At 41.1% G+C, this 18670-nt stretch overlaps 1 protein-coding gene across 1 annotated transcript in view; it reads right to left on the minus strand.

Annotated features, from left to right (window-relative positions):
- Positions 1–18670, minus strand: part of FOCAD (focadhesin) — a 128414-nt gene that overhangs the window by 36455 nt on the left and 73289 nt on the right. Inside the window, exons 19-22 of the mRNA XM_050912921.1 lie at positions 18429–18564; positions 14303–14491; positions 13923–14044; positions 1194–1286 (exon numbers count right to left, since the gene is read on the minus strand). Coding sequence (XP_050768878.1) covers positions 1194–1286; positions 13923–14044; positions 14303–14491; positions 18429–18564 — 540 coding nt within the window. The remainder of the gene's footprint in view (positions 1–1193; positions 1287–13922; positions 14045–14302; positions 14492–18428; positions 18565–18670) is intronic.

The following is an 18670-nucleotide window of genomic DNA, read 5'->3' on the forward strand; positions in this document are numbered from 1 at the left end:
TGCCTCCAAACTGTAGAAATGATTACTAGCGGTTCAGAAATACTGAATTATGTACTATCCAGACTACTCATCTTACACTGTAGTCTCTTTTGGCCATCTCAGATGAAATGTACTATAGAAGCATAAGGAGTAAGTAAAGATACTAGGTCTCCAGTGAGGGACTTCAGAAGCAAGAAAAATAGGCTCTATTACCCTGTAAAATGGCATGAAATCCTAGAGACGCTTTTAGAAATAATTCGGCTAAATGCTAAGCTTCTCATGAAATCTTGCCTCAGAGGGGAAGCAAAATAGGAAAGTAATTAAATGCAAGCAACAATGGCCCCCTGTGTAGTTATGACCTAAAATTACAATTTGAATAGCTCCTGTCTGCTTTGTAATTGGCCTCGCTCGGCTCAGAATCAGGTATTTTGCTGATGGCCAAGACAAAATTTGTTTTGAAAATGTTAGAGAAGCATATGTTTTGCTGCACAGCAAAACAAGGAACAGTCAAAGGTTCTAGAATTCACTCAGCAACCTGAGCTCCTCACGCTGAAAACAGCTGACGTGGCCTGGAAATACAAACAAGTAAGCCCTTCTAGTAGCACAAAGAGAGCCTTCTAGAAAGCAGCTATTTGTTAGAAGTTTTTTAGACCATTTTCTTATTGAAAAACCAAATAACACTACATTGCTGTAGATATCAGGTCAGCTAACCCAATAAAAGAGAGGTTTTAAGATCTTTCCTAATCATTAGATAGGGTGGAAAAATCAAAAGACGAGTCCCTCACACTGTGACAGCATTACATGCTGGTTAAGAGAAGTTCTATTTAATGAATCATTCCTCGATAGCTTCTGTCTCCTTCGTGATACTATTATTACAAAATTGCTACCCAAAATGATAGGTTAGAGCTCTAGCTAAAATTTCATATTCTAAAAATTCTAAGAATTGACACATTCTGCAACTTGACACAGGCACAAGACTGCAAGAACCTGAACTGTAAACAGAAGTTATACTTCTACAAAGTATCCCAGATTGTGCTGCCATTAACCGAAGACTCATCTTATTTTTATTTCCTTTTCAGGTATTTTATTACTAAACATCTCAAGCTTTATTTTTAAATTATTGTAACTTGCACGGATGCTCTTGCTGGTAAAAATAAAACTCATACCACTTGAATGAGCATTAATGTGCACAGTATTTTGTACCTCGAAATTACCTGCAGGACTGCACTGTAGGTTCGACTCATAAATCCCAACCAGGACTGTGGCAGCAGTATGGAGCGGTGCCATTCAGAAGGTTGAATGTTAACCTGTGCAACATACCAGAAAGGGTAGAAGCGGTTACATTAAGTCTAACATATGCAGAATGTATGTTGTCCAACCTGTGATTTGCAGGCAATCATTTGCTCACGCCCATAAGACATTACACATGGCTGCAGGAAACTAAAATGATAATGCACTTTGTTCTCCTTTCCGGTTTTACCCACACCAAGTCACTTTCAACTTCATTACCCAGGCCAGACAGAATTGGTTGCTTCAGGTAGTTCAATAGATAATTGATCCCAGAGAGAGCAGTGGAATTATAGGTGGCAATAAGCACAACACTTACTAGCACTGGTAGACAAAAATATGTACATAATAAAGATATTGGTGCAGTTTACGTTTGTCATAGTTTTTGTAAAGCTTAGGTGCTTCTAAAAGGTTTAAACAGACACTTAAAATAAATACAAGTAGATGACTATCTACATACAGGAGAGATTATTCAAAAGGAGTTAGTATCCATGACTGGGATATATATAACTATGTTCACGTACACAGTTCAAACTTCCTTTAAGGAAAGGAATTGTTAAAAAAAGAAAGGAATCAAAGTTTCTTTCTAGGAAGCACCAGTATAGAACTAAGAGGAGGAAAACAAAACCACCTCAAAGATAGTTTAAAGAAATATGCAACAGCTCTCCCTGCCTGCCTCAACTTCACAACAAAAGGGTAACTCAAACAGTCAACTACACAATCTGATGTATGTGCACAGACTTTCCTCAGGAGTCCAAGGTTGTTCTCTTCAGCAAGCACGACAGCAACCTGACTCAAAGACTTTCAGAGCATGTTGAAAAACAAAAATGAAATCAAGTCATCTCATTCGAGCCCTTGGTAGCTTAACAAAGTAATTACAGGAATAAGTTAAACAGAATGGGTCACAAATTCAAGGCCACCAAGAAAGTTTTTCCAGACATCAGAGTCCTGCATGGTATATGTACCTCTCTCCCTGTAATTTCCATGTTATGCAATTTACAAATCAAAAGACATTAATTCACAAAAAATGTGTATCACAACTAATTAGAAGAGCCTCTATTTCCCTCTCTCCATGACTGTCTTAATTGCAGCAATATATTATTAAAGTAAGAGAGGAGTTCAGGTGTCCTCTCCTTTTAAACTGCTGTTTTCAGACCCACAAACAACATAAGCTCTGTAATTAAAATGATGGGTGTGCATTGTTATATCTCATCATATTCCACAGTGGGCATACAGAATTGATTTTTCTTGCTACTGTCCGCCTCTACCAAAAAGATGAAAAAATGTCATCCCAGCCATTTGGACTCCATTGGAAATACGTTATTTAATCTCAGCAGTTTCCAGGGTAATCAGTATTTAATAAAGGAAAGGCAAACATGTCAGGTTGAGGTGAGATGGGATATATCTCAGTATCTGCTGTTTAAGGCCTATACTTTCCATTTCTAAATTAAAAGAACATGCCAGACTCCCTGACTTATAGAAAAACTCCGTGAGCTGTGATCAAAAATTGTGCAAAGCCCACATAGAGTAACTAATCTTGCCAGGCTTAATCCCAGAAGGTTATTATTTTTCCTTTTTATTCCTCCTATTTTATTACAGAGACTCGTAACATGCCTCAAGGTATGCAAAACCATCCTTTCTCAGGCCTCCTCTGTACAGAATTGTTAACCAAGATAAACAACTGAACTTCCCTTGTCTGTTAATCATCTTCTTCAGTCTTCCTGCTTCATCTCCTCTATTTTATGCCCCTCATGATGCACATAAAGCAGTCAATATCCTTTCTTTACATGGATTTTATGATAAAAAACAGAGGACTGTGCGAAAGCTTCATGCTCACTGTTAGTGGTGAACTTAAACCAGTTTTGACTAAGTACTAATACATCTATACAAAGAAATAGGATCTAAAAGTCAACCAAAAGAGATGACCTACTCCACCCCACAGCCAATATAAATACACTCTGCCGAAAAACAGGAATCTCATCTTTAAATGACTCAATAACACTAGTCCTTCCTTTTTAGCCAAAGTTTTATTCACATCCCCCTCTCATCTCTGCTCATCAATTCCTCCAACAAGCTCACGAGCAGTCAAGACTCCAGTCAGAATTGTTTGCCTTAGGTTCCCGAGGCATCTGCAGCAACTCCAGTCTTCCCCTTTGCCTCTACTCTGAAACTATTTTAGACTCGTGCATTTAGATTTGTCTGGTCTCATGGTGATCTATGAAGTTCACCATGTAATCCACACTTGTGCACCAGAGCAAAAGCAGGCCTTCAAAACACTTCAGGTGCTCATGAAGGAAATATAAAGCTTTACGTGTATTGTTGCATTTAAAGCAACTAGACAACATGGTCTATCAGGAACGTATGATTAGCACCTTGCACATCTTATCTAAAAATTGCAGATGTGCTTGATGACCAGCAGAACTGCTGAGCAGCTTTTGAGTAATTAACTTTCTTCATGGCAGAAACATTTTGCAGATAGGTGGAATGAGAGGAAGACAAGCGGGAATAGAACATCTTCACATAACAAAGAACACTCAAGTAAAATTCATCCGCAACTGAAAATGATTGGACATAGTGCTGAAGATTATCACGTAAGCAGCGCTGACACCCACTATTTCAGTACAGGAAACCAGCAGCCTTTACTTCTCCTCTATCACTGGATACACAATGATAACAACAACTACATTAACCGCTGGTTAACTAACACTAGCAAGCATAGACAAAGCTGACAATAAGTGAAGTTCAGATTCTTTTCAGTGTGCAATTTATGTGTAATAAGATATTGGGTGGGTGGGAGGCACAGGGAAGGAGGTTCAAGGGACTTCTGAACCAATGGCGAGTGATTGTGAAACACTGCCACACCAGTCCTGAGATGTTCTTCGGAGGCAGCACAGCCAGATCAGGCTGCCAAGTAGTTTTCAAGGAAGAGCTGCAGCCTGACATCTGGGTCAGTAAGAAACAGCATGAGCTAGGAGCTAGTAATCTGACCCTGTTGATTGATGCTTAAGGAGGACATGACTCCCTGAAAAAACACACAAGCATAGATTGTGTTGGTCAAAACCCAAGACAGGGAATGCTGGCAAACCACAGGAGATACTACTCCTGTACTTCAACACTTCTGAATACATATGGCACAAGTTTTGCACGCTTCTGGAAGACTGGAAGGTAATTTCAAATGAAATCAGAAGCTCATTTCCCCTCTCCAGTGCACTCCCAATAAAAATCAAACACTATGGCAGGATCTGGATGAGCTTTCAGCACTGGTGCCTTCGTACTGCCACAGAACTTTGTATATCACTCGTTTTGCACTGATACATAGCCAGCAGAGGGCACACAAAACAAATCTAGTGCACTGTGAAATTAAGGATGTTTCTATCACCTCCCTGGGTATCTAATTGAGATAATACTGTTTAAAGAACCTAGAAACTATGGTATCATTATTATTTATGGCCCATCTTAAAATGTCCTGTAGAGCAGGGAGATTGGGAATCCCACTAAGTTCTTTCACTAAGTACAACAGATTTCCACCTCGATAGCCCTGCCAACTCACATGGTCCCTAAATTCACCTCATCTCTAACAAATGTGTGGCTGTGAAAGAGTGTTTTAGACAATACCCATATGTCAGTGAAATGTTTAGGCATGTATATAAATGCCCTTCTCACATATGAGACATATAAAATGCAGCATAAATAAGGCTAGCATTACATATCCATATCAATGAAATAGTGATGTAGCATCTCTTTTCCTCTCAAATTTTGGTTAGAGGCTCTTTTTGACACACTTGCATGCATACACTTCCAAATCCTCCCCCAGCATTCCTTTGTGAGAAAAAAAATTGTCTTTCAACAAGGCACATTAGACTGAGGAGAAAAGCAAAAATCCGTCAGCAAACTTACTTCCTGAATACTGTTTTATCACTGGAGGACATACATTCTGTAAATTCGATAGTGGAAACCAGCACAAAGTAGTTCATAACCTGAACTACACCCATTGAAATACCTAGACATAGAAAAATACACTACAGTGTATTCTGTTCAGAAAATCCGATTATCATCTTAAGGTACTTCATGTACAAGGTTTGAAGGAGCCCTTGAATCTCTTGATTACATCAAAATCAAACCAGGAAAGAAATGTACAGAAGGAGCTTTCCACTTTACTGCTCAAAGATGCACGTCATCACAGCACATCTAATGAACACACTTAAAATAGAAGCAGGGAATGCTTCTTCTGTGAGTATACAGAGTACCTAACATCATCATCATTTGTAGACCAGTATTTAATACTGTACAACTCACCACTGGCACCCAACTTTGCAACTGTGTCTATAAATATAACTAATTATTAGGGCAAAATAAGTGCGCTACTTCCAACCCAGAGAGAGCACTGGAATATTGAGAAACATGCAAAGGCAAGACCATCCTCCTTTATTTTAAAAGCACTGCATCGGTTCAGACTCTCAAAGCCACCATTTACCACATCTGTGTGCCAAAAGCAGGCTGCCTCTGTGCTTTTTGCATGTAGCATGAACTGTTCCCTTCACCTCCACTAAAGAAAGAAAAGATGGGTAGCTAGCTGAAAGCCCAATAACTTTAAACCAAAACATACATTTACAGAAACATCAAAACATATGGTACATGATGTGAACATATGTGACTATGGATCTTCATTCATTTTCACAACAGAGATAAGTAAAGTGGGTAAGGGATTATTTCCACAAACTCCTAGGAAGAATTACTCCAAAAACTGCAACAAACACAGGTAATTATAGCTAATCTAGCCCAGGTGACTGTGATAAACCTCAGGGACGTCTTGTACAGTATGATCCAAGCAGCCATAGAGAAAACAAAGAAAACCCATGTGTCATGGTTTAACCCCAGGCAGCAACTAAGCACAACACAGCTGCTCACCCCTCCCCACTCCCAGTGGGATGGGGATGAGGACTGGGAAAAAAAGTAAAACTCGTGGGTTGAGATAAGAACAGTTTAATAACTAAAGTAAAATAAAATACTAACAATAATAAAAATGTAATAATAATTGCAATGAAAAGGAATCTAACCAAAAAAAAAAGAGAGAAATAAACCCAAGAAAAGACAAGTGATGCACAATGCAATTGCTCACCACCCGCTGACCGACACCTGAGCAGCGATCTGCCCCTCCCGGCCAACTCCCCCTGGTTTATATACTGAGCATGACATTCTATGGTATGGAATATCGCTTTGGCTAGTTTGGGTCAGCTGTCCTGGCTATGCTCCCTCCCAGCTTCTTGCACACCTGCTTGCTGGCAGAGCATGGGAAACTGAAAAATCCTTGACTTAGGATAAGCACTACTTAGCAACAACTAAAACATCAGAGTGTTATCAACAGTATTCTCACACGAAATCCAAAACACAGCACTGTACCAGCTAGTAAGCAGAAAATTAACTCTATCCCAGCCGAAACCAGAATAATATCATCCACCCCTTATTCTATACCATTTAGATCATGTCCAGATCCCATAGTTTCTCATACATTTCCAATTAATCACCACCACTTTTTCTGCCTTTTAATATATACACACAGATATCATTCCCGCAGTCTATGGGCCATCTCTATCCAATGTCTGTTGAGTTCATTCAGTCCATGACTTTGGGCTCCATCTGTCATAACAGTCTGTCTGGGCAGGAGGGATGATGCAAAGTCTGCTCAGTCAGCAGAACAGGATTGGGCTTCAGTGTGGTGAGGCGGGCAGGTGACATTGGGCGCAGCAGGAGGATGGTGTGTAGTGTTGGATTGTCGCATGCTGAAGTCAGTCCTGGTTCCATAACTACTGCACTTTGCTCAGTTTTATCAAAGTTCATTTTTCATTAATCTAAGTAATTCTTACTGTAATACCATTAATATAGCATATAACAACTATAATAGTGATGACATACAGTGGCAGGATTATATAGCAATCAACATCATACAATTTAATCTATTGGCTGTTCTCACCTAAAATCAAATCCACTTGAGGCACACATCGGACTTCCCCATCCTTCCGCATCACCCACCAAGTGCACCCAGGTCCTTGACCAAAAGCAGTCTCAAAATGGGTTTGCCTTTGCCTGAGGCAGGAGTAACCCAGACTGTCTTCCCTAGCATATTTTTCATGTGCACTACAGGAAATTTATGCCCTTCTACAGTACGTAAAAGTTCTGATTGGGCAGGGCCAGCTCGATTGGCAGATCCCCTAGTGTTGACTAACCAGGTGGCCTTTGCTAAATGTGTATCCCAATATTTGAAGGTCCCACCACCCACTGCTTTCAATGTAGTCTTTAACAATCCATTGTATCGCTCCATTTTCCCAGAGGCTGATGCATGACAGGGGATGTGATATACCCACTCAATGCCATGCTCTCTGGCCCAGGTGTCTATAAGCTCGTTTCAGAAATGAGTCCTGTTGCCTGACTCGATTTGTTCTTGGGTGCCGTGTCACCATAAGACTTGCTTCTCAAGGCCCAGGACAGTGTTCTGGGTGGTGGCATGGGGCACAGGATATGTTTCCAGCCATCTGGTGGTTGCTTCCACCATTGTAAGCACATGGCGCTGGCCTTGGCGGGTTTGTGGGAGTGTGATATAGTCAATCTGCCACGCCTCCCCATATTTGTATTTCAGCCATCATCCTCCATACCAAAGAGGCTTTAACTGCTTGGCTTGCTTGATTGCAGCGCATGTTTCACATTCATGCAATAGTGTCCATGGTCAAGTCCACCCCTCGATCACGAGCCCATCTATATGTTGCATCTCTTCCTTGATGGCCTGTGGTGTCACGGGCCCACCGAGCCATGAATAATTCATCCTTATGTTGCCGGTCCAGATCCACCTGAGCCACTTCAATCTTAGCAGCCTTGTCTACCTGTTGGTTGTTTTGATGTTCTTCAGTGGCCAGACTCTTGGGTACGTGGGCATCTACATGACGTACTTTCACAACCAGGTTCTCTAGCCGGGCAGCAATATCTTCCCACAATGTGGAAGCCCACATTGGTGAACCCAGATGGGTTTACCTCTGCATTGCCAGTTACTCTGCTTCCATTGCTGCAACCACCCCCACAGGGCATTTGCCACCATCCATGAGGCAGTATAGAGAGAGAGCACTGGTCACTTCTCTCGTTCAATGTCTAAAGCCAGCTGGATGGCTTTCACCTCTGCAAATTGACTCGATTCACCTTCTCCTTCGGCAGTTTCTGCAACTTGTCGTATAGGACTCCACACAGCCGCCTTCCACCTCCGATGCCTTCCTACAATGCAACAGGACCCATCAGTAAACAGGGCATATTGCCTCTCATTTTCTGGCAGTTTTGGGCCTCTTCAGCACGTGTCACCTCCTCCTCTGGTGATATTCCAAAATCTATGCCTTCTGGCCAGTCCACGATCACTTCGAGAATTCCTCGGCAACTGGGGTTTCCTATTTGAGTTCGTTGTGTGATCAGTGCAACCCACTTACTCCATGTAGCAGCAGTTGCATGATGTGTAGAGGGGACCTTCCCTTTGAACATCCAGCCCAGCACTGGCAGTTGGGGTGCTAATAGGAGCTGTGTTTCAGTACCAACCGCTTCTGAGGCAGCTTGAACTCCTTCATATGCTGCTAATATCTCCTTTTCAGTTGGAGTATAGCGGGCCTCAGATCCTCAATATCCCCGACTCCAAAACCCTAGAAGTTGACCTCCGGTCTCCCCTGGTGCTTTCTGCCAGAGACTCCAGGTAGGGCCATTCTCCCCGGCTGCAGTGTAGAGCACATTTTTAACATCTGGTCCTGCCCGGACTGGCCCAAGGGCTACTGCATGAACAATCTCCCGTTTAATTTGTTCAAAGGCTTGTTGCTGCTCAGGGCCCCATTTAAAATCGTTCTTCTTCCGTCTCTTAAGAGGGCTCACAAGCAGGCTGTAATTTGGAATAGGCATTCTCCAAAAAACCACAACATCTAAGAAAGGTTGTGTTTCCTGTTTACTAGTTGGTGGAGACATAGCTGCTATTTTGTTGATCACATCCATTGGGATCTGATGACATCCATCTGGCCATTTTATTCCTAAAACCTGAACCTCCTGTGCAGGTCCCTTCACCTTACTTTGTTTTATGGCAAAACTGGCCTTCAAAAGGATTTGGATTATTTTCTTCCCTTTTTCAAAAACTTCTTCTGCTGTGTTGCCCAATACAACGATGTCATCAATGTACTGCAGGTGTTCCGGAGCTTCACCTTCTTCCAGTGCATTCTGGATTAGTCCATGGCAAATGGTGGGGCTGTGTTTACCACCCCTGGGGCAGTTGATTCCAGGTGTACTGGACGCCCCTCCAAGTGAAAGCAAACTGTGGCCAGCACTCTGCTGCCAAAGGGATTGAGAAAAATGCATTAGCAGTATCAATTGTGGCGTACCACTTGGCTGCCTTTGCCTCCAGTTTGTATTGAAGTTCTAGCATGTCTGCTACAGCAGCACTCAGCGGTGGTGTGACTTCATTCAGGCCATGATAGACTACTGTTAAGTCTCCATTCTCTATTAGACTTCCACACTGGCCACATGGGGCTGTTAAAGGGCGAGTCCTGCTGATCACCCCTTGGCTCTCCAGTTGACGAATCAGCGTATGGATGGGAATCGGGGAGTCTCAGTGCGATATGGCTGCTGGTGCACCATTGTGGTAGTGATTGGCACCTGTTATTCTTCAACCCTCAGCAACGCCCCAACAGAAGGGTCCTCCGAGAGACTGGGCACGGTGGACAACTGTTCAATTTCCTCCATCTCCAAGGCAGCTATACCAAAGGCCCACTGGTACCCTTTTGGGTCCTTGAAATACCCTCTCCTGAGATAATCTACGCCAAGGATCCATGGAGCCTCTGGGCCAGTCACAATGGGATGTTTTTGCCACTCATCCCCAGTTAGGCTTATCAACATTGTTCTCACACTAAATCCAAAACACACTGTATCAGCTACTAAGAAGAAAATTAACTCTATCTCAGCCGAAACCAGGACACCATGGTCTATGTGACTTCTGACCACTGTGACTACAGTAACTTACATGTCCTCTCAAAGAGAGGTTAATAAGCTCTGTTTAATAATCAAACAGCACATCCCCATTTCTGAGGGAAAGATGATCTTCCTCTTTCAAGTCACCAATGACCAGGAAAGAGCAATACAGCATTTCAAATGCACCACTGTTTATGGAACATATGTTCTGCCTCCCATGAGATACCAGTTCAAATAACATCAAAAAATCCTTCTGCATTCTGATCTGATCCTGCTGACAGGTATTACAGCTGCATCCTGTAGCAAAGAAGTGTCATTCTGGTAATTTAAAACCCCTAAAAAAACTGCTTAATGGGCTGTGTTGAACTCTGAAGCAATGACTTTGCAAAAACATATTAATTCCTATAGTCACTGCAGGCAAAAGATGAGCCTAGGTCCCACTAACTCAGTTTTCTTAGAGCAATACTGCTATTTGATAGCTTTATAGCTTAAGCTCCCTGTTTTTACTGTTAAACTCTGCTCCCCAGGAGAACACCAAGGACTAAACAAACACTAAAGCATGAAATTCAGTCAGATGAGCCCAGGGACTCGCTTCTCTGCTAGCCAAAGGCCCAAATACCTTTTTCCTGACAACCCTAACTCCAACTGTCTCTATGTACAAGGGAAAAAACAGGCAATAAAAAACTTTTTTGTCTTTTAAAGCAGTGTAAGCTGAGAACAGAAATACTGATATATTTTGATCAAAAATTTATAGTTATTGTGAATTTTCACTAAAAGGGTGCAGTTAGGATTGTCTGAAGATGTTTTGTGTTTAGGTTTATATTTCAAACATACCTGGATTTCTTTTTAGTTTTACTACAACTTGAATCAACTGACTTCGTGAAATACTGAGATACTTAATAAAACATTTCTGTCTCCAGTTGAACTCCATCCAGTTCACCACATTCAATAAAAACCCCACACTTTGTCAAGCAAACCATTTTAAGGATGTGTTTCTATGAAGGTAGCTTGTTAGCACAAGAAAAGTCAATTTTGGATGTGTTGCTGGATGTTATAATCACTGCTAGTACCTACAAATAAATAATTTATTTTTTTTACTAGGGATTGTATTTGGTGCTCTAGTAGGGCACCAGGCTAGTGTTTACAACATCGTAGTTTAGAACTGATCTTCATCCCACTGTAATTAGGCTTATATAACACTTTAATACATGCCTTTTATTATAATATAATTAAATACGTTTTGCTCCAGAACCTCTGGCACTGAACCCAGGTCCCACTGAATGAAGTAGTTACATAGAAGGCAGACCTTTTCTTTCTGGATGCTATGCAAGCCCATGCTTCATTCATAACTCGTTACTCTAAATCTGCTCCTCTGACATATTTTGCAATATCCTTGTGGACTTCCCCTGGTGCTCTCCACTGGAGCATCCAAGTAGTTAGAAAACATTCATTAATTTACTTGCACACTCCTGTGATGATGAGGGATACTATCTTCAGTTTCTACTTTCATTCTGTAGCAGTAAAGATGTCAAGATGGAAAATACCTATTAAATTTGCATACATGATTAGATACCTTGAGATCTGTGTAGAAGGGTGGTTTTTGCTTTTTATTTTTACTATTTTGAGAGAAGAACTTGCCATCTGAAGTACTTCATAACCCTGTTGACACTGCCTTCATGACACAGCACCAGGGAGGGATTTCTACATGCCAGTCCAACTGGTGCAGACTGGCTTTTGTCCTTGTACCACTTGGCCTAACTTCTACTAGGATCCATGTGGTGCCTCTGTGGCCACAAGACATGATTATTACTTTTTGTGGCTTTTCAGTTCAGAAGGACCGAAACAATAAGATGCTGTATCATAAGTAAAAATTTTATGTGTATGCTAGCACTTGGAAGTGTTTGAGAGAGGGTACAGAGCTGGAAGACTGCACTAGGTAGAAGCAGCCAATTTCAGCATGGTACACATTCACATTGCTTTACTGGAAACTTCAGGGAAACTATGCTGCAGACAGGTTTGCTAGAGAGGGAACTAGTTTGTTTGCTCCAAAGAGACCAAGGGAGTGAACCAGTACAAATGCAGTGTGAACAAGCAGGGAGCAGGACCTGGGAGCAAAGCCAGGAGGGAGCCATGTGGATGCATCACAGGATCAGAACGTAGCCCCCATGCATTTTCCACTGCAGACACCTCTGTTCTGTGTCAGGCTTTCAGCTTGTAAATAGAAAACTCTCCAAACCCTGTGCACACAACCTTCCCACTCAAACCCTGTGTTGTACTTATTTCATAACAGAAAGTGTTTGGTGTCAGTGATTTTATTAGCATCACAAAGGAATTTTGCAGCAGGTAGGCTCCAGGTCTGTTGGGTGTCAGTCACAAACCAAAATCAGGACCCAGACATGCTCCCACCTGCAACCTGTATCTCATTCATTCTACCTCTTCCAACTTCTGCAACAAGTACAGTATGGGTGTTAGATAAAACACCTCCTTTTATTATACAGTTCTGGTTCACTGTCAACACAGGATCCATCCTGTGCTCTGAAGAAAAGGTTCCTCTGTACAATACAGTATACAATCAAATTATCTCTAATAGCACTAAACTGCCTGAACATGGGACAGAGAAAGGAGGAGTAATGGGACCGTTTAAGCTTTTCTATCCTTGAAAATTAGAACAGGAATTGGTATTGCTGGGGAGGGGGGGTGGGGGGGGCGGGGGGTGGGGGGAATCTTTAAAATGTCCAGATATTCATACATTGTTTTCTTTTCTGGACATACTGCCTAAGACTCAATCTAAATTTTATAGGCCTTTTTTTTAATCGTCATCTATGCTCTCTTGCTCATATCAAACTGATATAATTCATACATTCTTATTTATGTCCTGTGAGCAGAAACTTCACCCTCAGATGCATGTAATTAACCTCTGCAGCAATACAAAATTATCATATTAACAGAATTATTTTATAAACTTTTAAAGAGATCAATAGACTTCCACTTGTGTTAGTAACTGCTCTCATTGGCATAAAATTGGGAAAGGAACAATTACTTCCCTAGATCCAGTTTAACTACTTATTTCATTTTACTGCTCTCCAAAATTTTCAAAGATCAACTTTCATATCAACCATAGAAGTACCATAATTCTGAACTCTCTGACAGATTTTGTTACAAGCACTTTATTTTCTGTAGTGATTAAGTGGGGGCTTATTTTACGCCCTTCTTCCAAAACCACACCAAAGCTAACTGCATGGTTTCAGTGGCGTAAGCCTAATAGGTCAGGGAGCTGAAACATTTAAGAGACAGAACAACACAGCAAGTCTTAGCAAGGTGTAGATGTCGTTTCCCCACAGAGTCCCATCATTGTTCAGACCTGCTATTCACCTACAACTGGTTACACACGACAGGTATAAGGCAGGTATGGTAGTTTGCAAGGCAGATAAAGGCAAAGGTCGGCTTCTGTTTGTTCTACTGATTTTCAGAAGAGGTACTTCAGCAGTGAACACTTTAAAAAGTATTTACATGTTCAGTTCAGGTTGGTTGTCCCTCACAGTAACTTTAGTTAATTATGATACATTCATACATGCCATTGCTAGCTGACAGTAATTCCTAATTAGCATAAACAAATGAGGTAGTAAGGCAGGGAAAGAAGCATAATACTTCTGAAAAGGGAAGAAAAGCCAGCAACTTACCTCATGAATGAGGGCTACCAACATTTGCTGGAAATTCCGTCCCCTGCCGGCCAGAAATCGATTAATAGGCTTGCCATCTTTGCCCATATGAACTGGAAGGTCGTAACACAACAACATGCCAGCTTAAAGAGGGAGGGAAGGGGAAAGGAAAGGTCAATACCAATACTCATGCTAATAGTTCAGAAGTCTTGCGTAAGTCAGTGGAGAACCCAAAGCAAAGTACAGTTAACTTAATAAAGCCAACAATTTAAAAGCATATGTAAGCATACAAAAGTGGCATAAGACATCATTGTTTCTTAAACTGGTTCACTGTCAGATTCATAGAAATCTTTGGATCAAAGCATGTATACTTGTCTAACTTCAAGAAAGTGACAGCCTACCTGCAAGGCCTGGTGTCATGCCCGGTTGTTTGTTCCTCTCATACATTTTCAGCAAGAAGTTTGGAACACCTGCCATGGTCTTCCCCTGGTCTGAGCGTGTGGTCCCTCCTCTCAAGGCAGAATGATACACACCACGGGGCATGTTTGTCATCTCCTGTTTCACAAGTGATGCTGCAAACTCTTCAAATGCTGGATGAAGTGCAAGAAAATGAGGAGAGAAGAAAGGGAATGTCAGAGTCTGATGACTGAGAGACCAAACAAACCCTGGAAAACCCAAAATGACACCTGTGCTTCAGGGGAGATATGCTTAGATAAACTAGTAATGACACACTCAGATGAAAGCTCAAGGTGAAAGAATTAAGAACTCTTAGCAAGTCTCTCTGACACCATACTTGCTGCCACTGCAACTTCAAGAGGCTCCGAGTAAGTCATGTCAGATACTAAGGCTGGGAAGAAAAATAGCCTTAGCTATTCCATGAGCTGCTGATTGCATTCTTTTACTGCTACACCAATAACACTGGCACATGCTGGCGGAAGTACAACGACAAACAAAAACTGATGTTTACCAACACAGTGAAAAATATTGTCTCTAAAAACAGGTTGTTCTTAAAGAGATTTAAAAGAAGCACAATGCAAAGAGGGTAGATAGAGAGAGAGTGTGTATATGCGAATGGGGGTTACATAGGGAGGGAAGTATTACCTTGATTTCTCTTACCATAGCAGTAGAAATTGTTTATTAAGTTCTGTGCTTTACACATTTTATAGTCTAACCAGGTTTAAAATTATACAGAATTAATATACAGTTATTGTTCATTTGTGAAGTCAACCTGAAGCAGCCTTTACAGGCACACGTTAGGAAAAAGGGTCGTGTTTCTGTAGGTACCATGTATCTACATATGTATGACTGCATGGTGTTTGTTACCACATCACAACTGAGAGCCAACACCTTGCAAACCTGACACGTTTAAAAGTCTGTTAGTGCTTTCATTATACAACTGAGTTTTAAGGGGATTTACAACAACTGTTTCACACTAGGCTTGAAACTGGCATACAAGTTCCCAGATCACGTGCAGTCCTGCTTTGACTAGGAACGAGAGGACAACGGAGACAAAAGGGCACTCACTCATCCTTTCTGGGTCCAAGAAATACCTCAGACAGCTTGGAATAAAATAGTTTTATACTGGAACTTCCTCACATTTCCTATTTTCAGCAAGTTCCCATGATTTTCAGCAATGCTCTTTCCCAATTCAACTTCATAGTGGAGTAGCAGTCTAAATCTGATAGGTTTTTGTAGCATCGCAGGAAGCGCACCTACATCTGGGGACTTTTTTTTCCTCCACCTGTAATGCCAATATTCTTCAAACAAAAACCTCAGAATGCAGTTAGCAGTCTTCACCACAGTGATTCAGACAGAAACTATAAATCTTCCTCCCCAATCCTCAACAATATATACTCTTCCAACAAAACTAAATTGACATGAAAACACTATCCACCTACCTGCTCTAGACTTTTTAAAGAGCTTTTTGTTAAGGGTGGCTACAGCAATAGAGAAGAAATTCTCTGAAAGAGGACAGCTCTTGCTCTGCTGGTAACCATCCACATTGACAGAGACACCCTAGCACAGGTAATATGACTGCTGTCATATTACTGTACTTGCTAGTTATGCCAAAGGACTTAATACTTACAAGCCATTCAAAAGCAATTCTTCAGGCAAGAGATACAACCCAAGGATCTAGGCTGCCAGATATAACTCAAACTAGAAAATATGGATAAATTTAATGAAATACCTAGACGTGCAGCAAATGCTAGAATATCGTATTTTAATGCTTGGAATCAATCTGAAGGAAAAAAAAGAGGTAACCAACATCACAGGAACAAAATTCTTAGCATCCTTCCTGAAGAGATATACCTCTCAATAATAATAAATACATAGCTGTTGTCTGAAGTTTATAGTTTGTTATATGGGATTATTTTTAATTATCTGACTACCAGGTTTCAGACATGTCTCAGACATCCAGAATGAAAAACTACTGAAATAAAAAATAAGGCTGTCATACCCCTTCTGATACCCTGTGGACTCTAATGCTTTGACACAATATGGAAACTGAAATGACAAATCAGTTTTAAAGGAGTTTGAGAGAAAATACTATCTAAAACTTCACTTTCCAATGCTTCACATAAGCAGACAACTATGGTAAACTGGAATTGCAGCATGTTCCAAGCAACTGCCATAGAAAGTGTACTTTTACTTTGTTTCCTAATTTTTCCTCAGCTCTGTTGCAGAAATAGGCCCTATAGATTTGTTTGCAAGCTTAGACATTTTCTTCCCACAGAGCTGGAGAAGGCACTTGGAAAAAAAACCCCACAATTCAAAAGTCATGCCAGCACCAAGCCCACCTTCTGGTTGGAAACCTTTTAACTGCAGCTGCCATAGCATTAAGTGTTCAACTCTCCAGGAAGAAGCATGCAGAGGCTGAAAAAACCTAAAGATCTTCCTCCTCCTGCAAGGATTAAAGAGGAGGGAGGGAAGAAAAAGAAGCTTCAAGGCAGAGTTTAAGGAATCAGCAAAGAAAAGCAAGAAGAAGGGAGATCTCACAATCAGCAAGCTAAACTTCCTTTAGAAGTTTCAGCTGATTCCGTGTGCACTAACAAGGACTTCAGGGGAAACTCTGAAAAACAGAGACTGTCTTCTTAAAAAGCATCTCGGTCCTTCTCCTTCTAAGCAGTAAGGAAGTAGTGAATTAATCTCAACGATGTGGACGGCAGGATTCCAGCAGATGAGATGGCACAGATTCAGCTCCAACAGAACAGTGACTTTGTGGCTCTTGGCCTATCTTGGACGTTGTCTCACGAATCCAGTTTCATACCCTTTCAGTGGAGCAATTAACTCACAACAACCACCCCTGCTGGTCACTAAAGCTTTTGCTCGACTGTTCTGTATTCTGTGTTAACTAACAGTGTTAGAAGATGAAGACTCCTCTGAGGGAGAATCTATTCAGTGAACGTTTGCTTTGGAAAAGCTATTTCCCTATGTTTTTATACCAGTCTGTGGTAGCCACATCTTTTTATTCAGTCTGTTCTCTCTAAAGTCCATTTTGGTTTCCCATCTTCCTGGTAAGTTGCCTATCTCAGCATCCATTAAACAGCTTGAGTTTTCTGCCCAGATAAATCACTCTGTTTCGTTGAAGTAGGTTATGTCAGTCTTCCCCACAAAGCTTCCAGAACTTACTAGTTAGCACATATAGACTCTCGAGGTGAGGTTGGACATACTCCAGACTCCAATGCATAGAGTATTTAATGAATGGATCTTCCTAGGAGCCCCCACTGGGGGAAAATACTACCAAATACTACTACTACTATCTCAGGGCAATTTTTACAGGTTGCAATCACACATCAAGATCCCAGACATTCTACAAACAGTGAAATAACAATGCCTGTGTCCAGGCACTCACGTCAAAATCTTGTAACTGGAAGCAAATGAAGCATTAATGAGAGTAATCAAGTGAACGTTAAAAATCCCAAATACTAAAGGCGATTCAACTGCATAGGTGTCAAAACAAGTGCATCAACCAAAGACCATCTGTTGAAGCACACTTCAGTATCAATATACATCACTAAAATTAAGCATAGCATTAATATCTTTATTGATTAAGTAGATTTTGTATACAGCACTGTTTTAATACTATTAATACACTGTTTATAAAACACTATGGGTTTGGGTGTAGGTTTTTTTTCCTTCCGTCCGTGCTGGGTAAAATACAGAGCTGCCTTTAAAAACATCTGCTCAGTCCTCCCTATTGAACTTGCACTGTGATGAAACAATGGGAACCTGAAGTAAATAAGAAGCAACCAGCTTTTCCTATAGGACAGACAAGGATTTTTAAGTTATAAGCATTTCTTCCACCATCCGGACCTCTGACCCACTGTCTTGCTAAAAATGGGTTGGGGGTTTTGTTTTCCTCAGAACTTCTACATTTTTTTCCTGTAATTTGCTAAGATATTTTCCCAGGGGAAAAAAAAATGGCTGCACTTTAACATGACACTCCATTATAAGAAAGCCACATGTCTGTACAGTCACTGTCATTATAAATCTGCAAAGTAACCTCAAATACTGAATATATTATACCTCCTAAAACAGAAGCTGGCGTTAGAGACAACAGCTTGATATATGAAGAACCTGGAACAAAAAGATCTGCCTCCTTCTCCTCTTCTTCATCTTCATTCATGTCTGCCTCCTCCAGTGAGTCAACTTCTGGTCGTGCCTGAAAGATTAAAAAAAAAAGGAAGCGTCTGCACAGAAATTCCGAATCCTCATTACCTTTCATGATTCCAAGTGTCAACCAAGTGTCAAAAATACCAACTAAATAT

This window comes from Gymnogyps californianus, chromosome Z (genome assembly GCF_018139145.2).
Source record: "Gymnogyps californianus isolate 813 chromosome Z, ASM1813914v2, whole genome shotgun sequence".
NCBI lineage: Eukaryota > Metazoa > Chordata > Aves > Accipitriformes > Cathartidae > Gymnogyps > Gymnogyps californianus.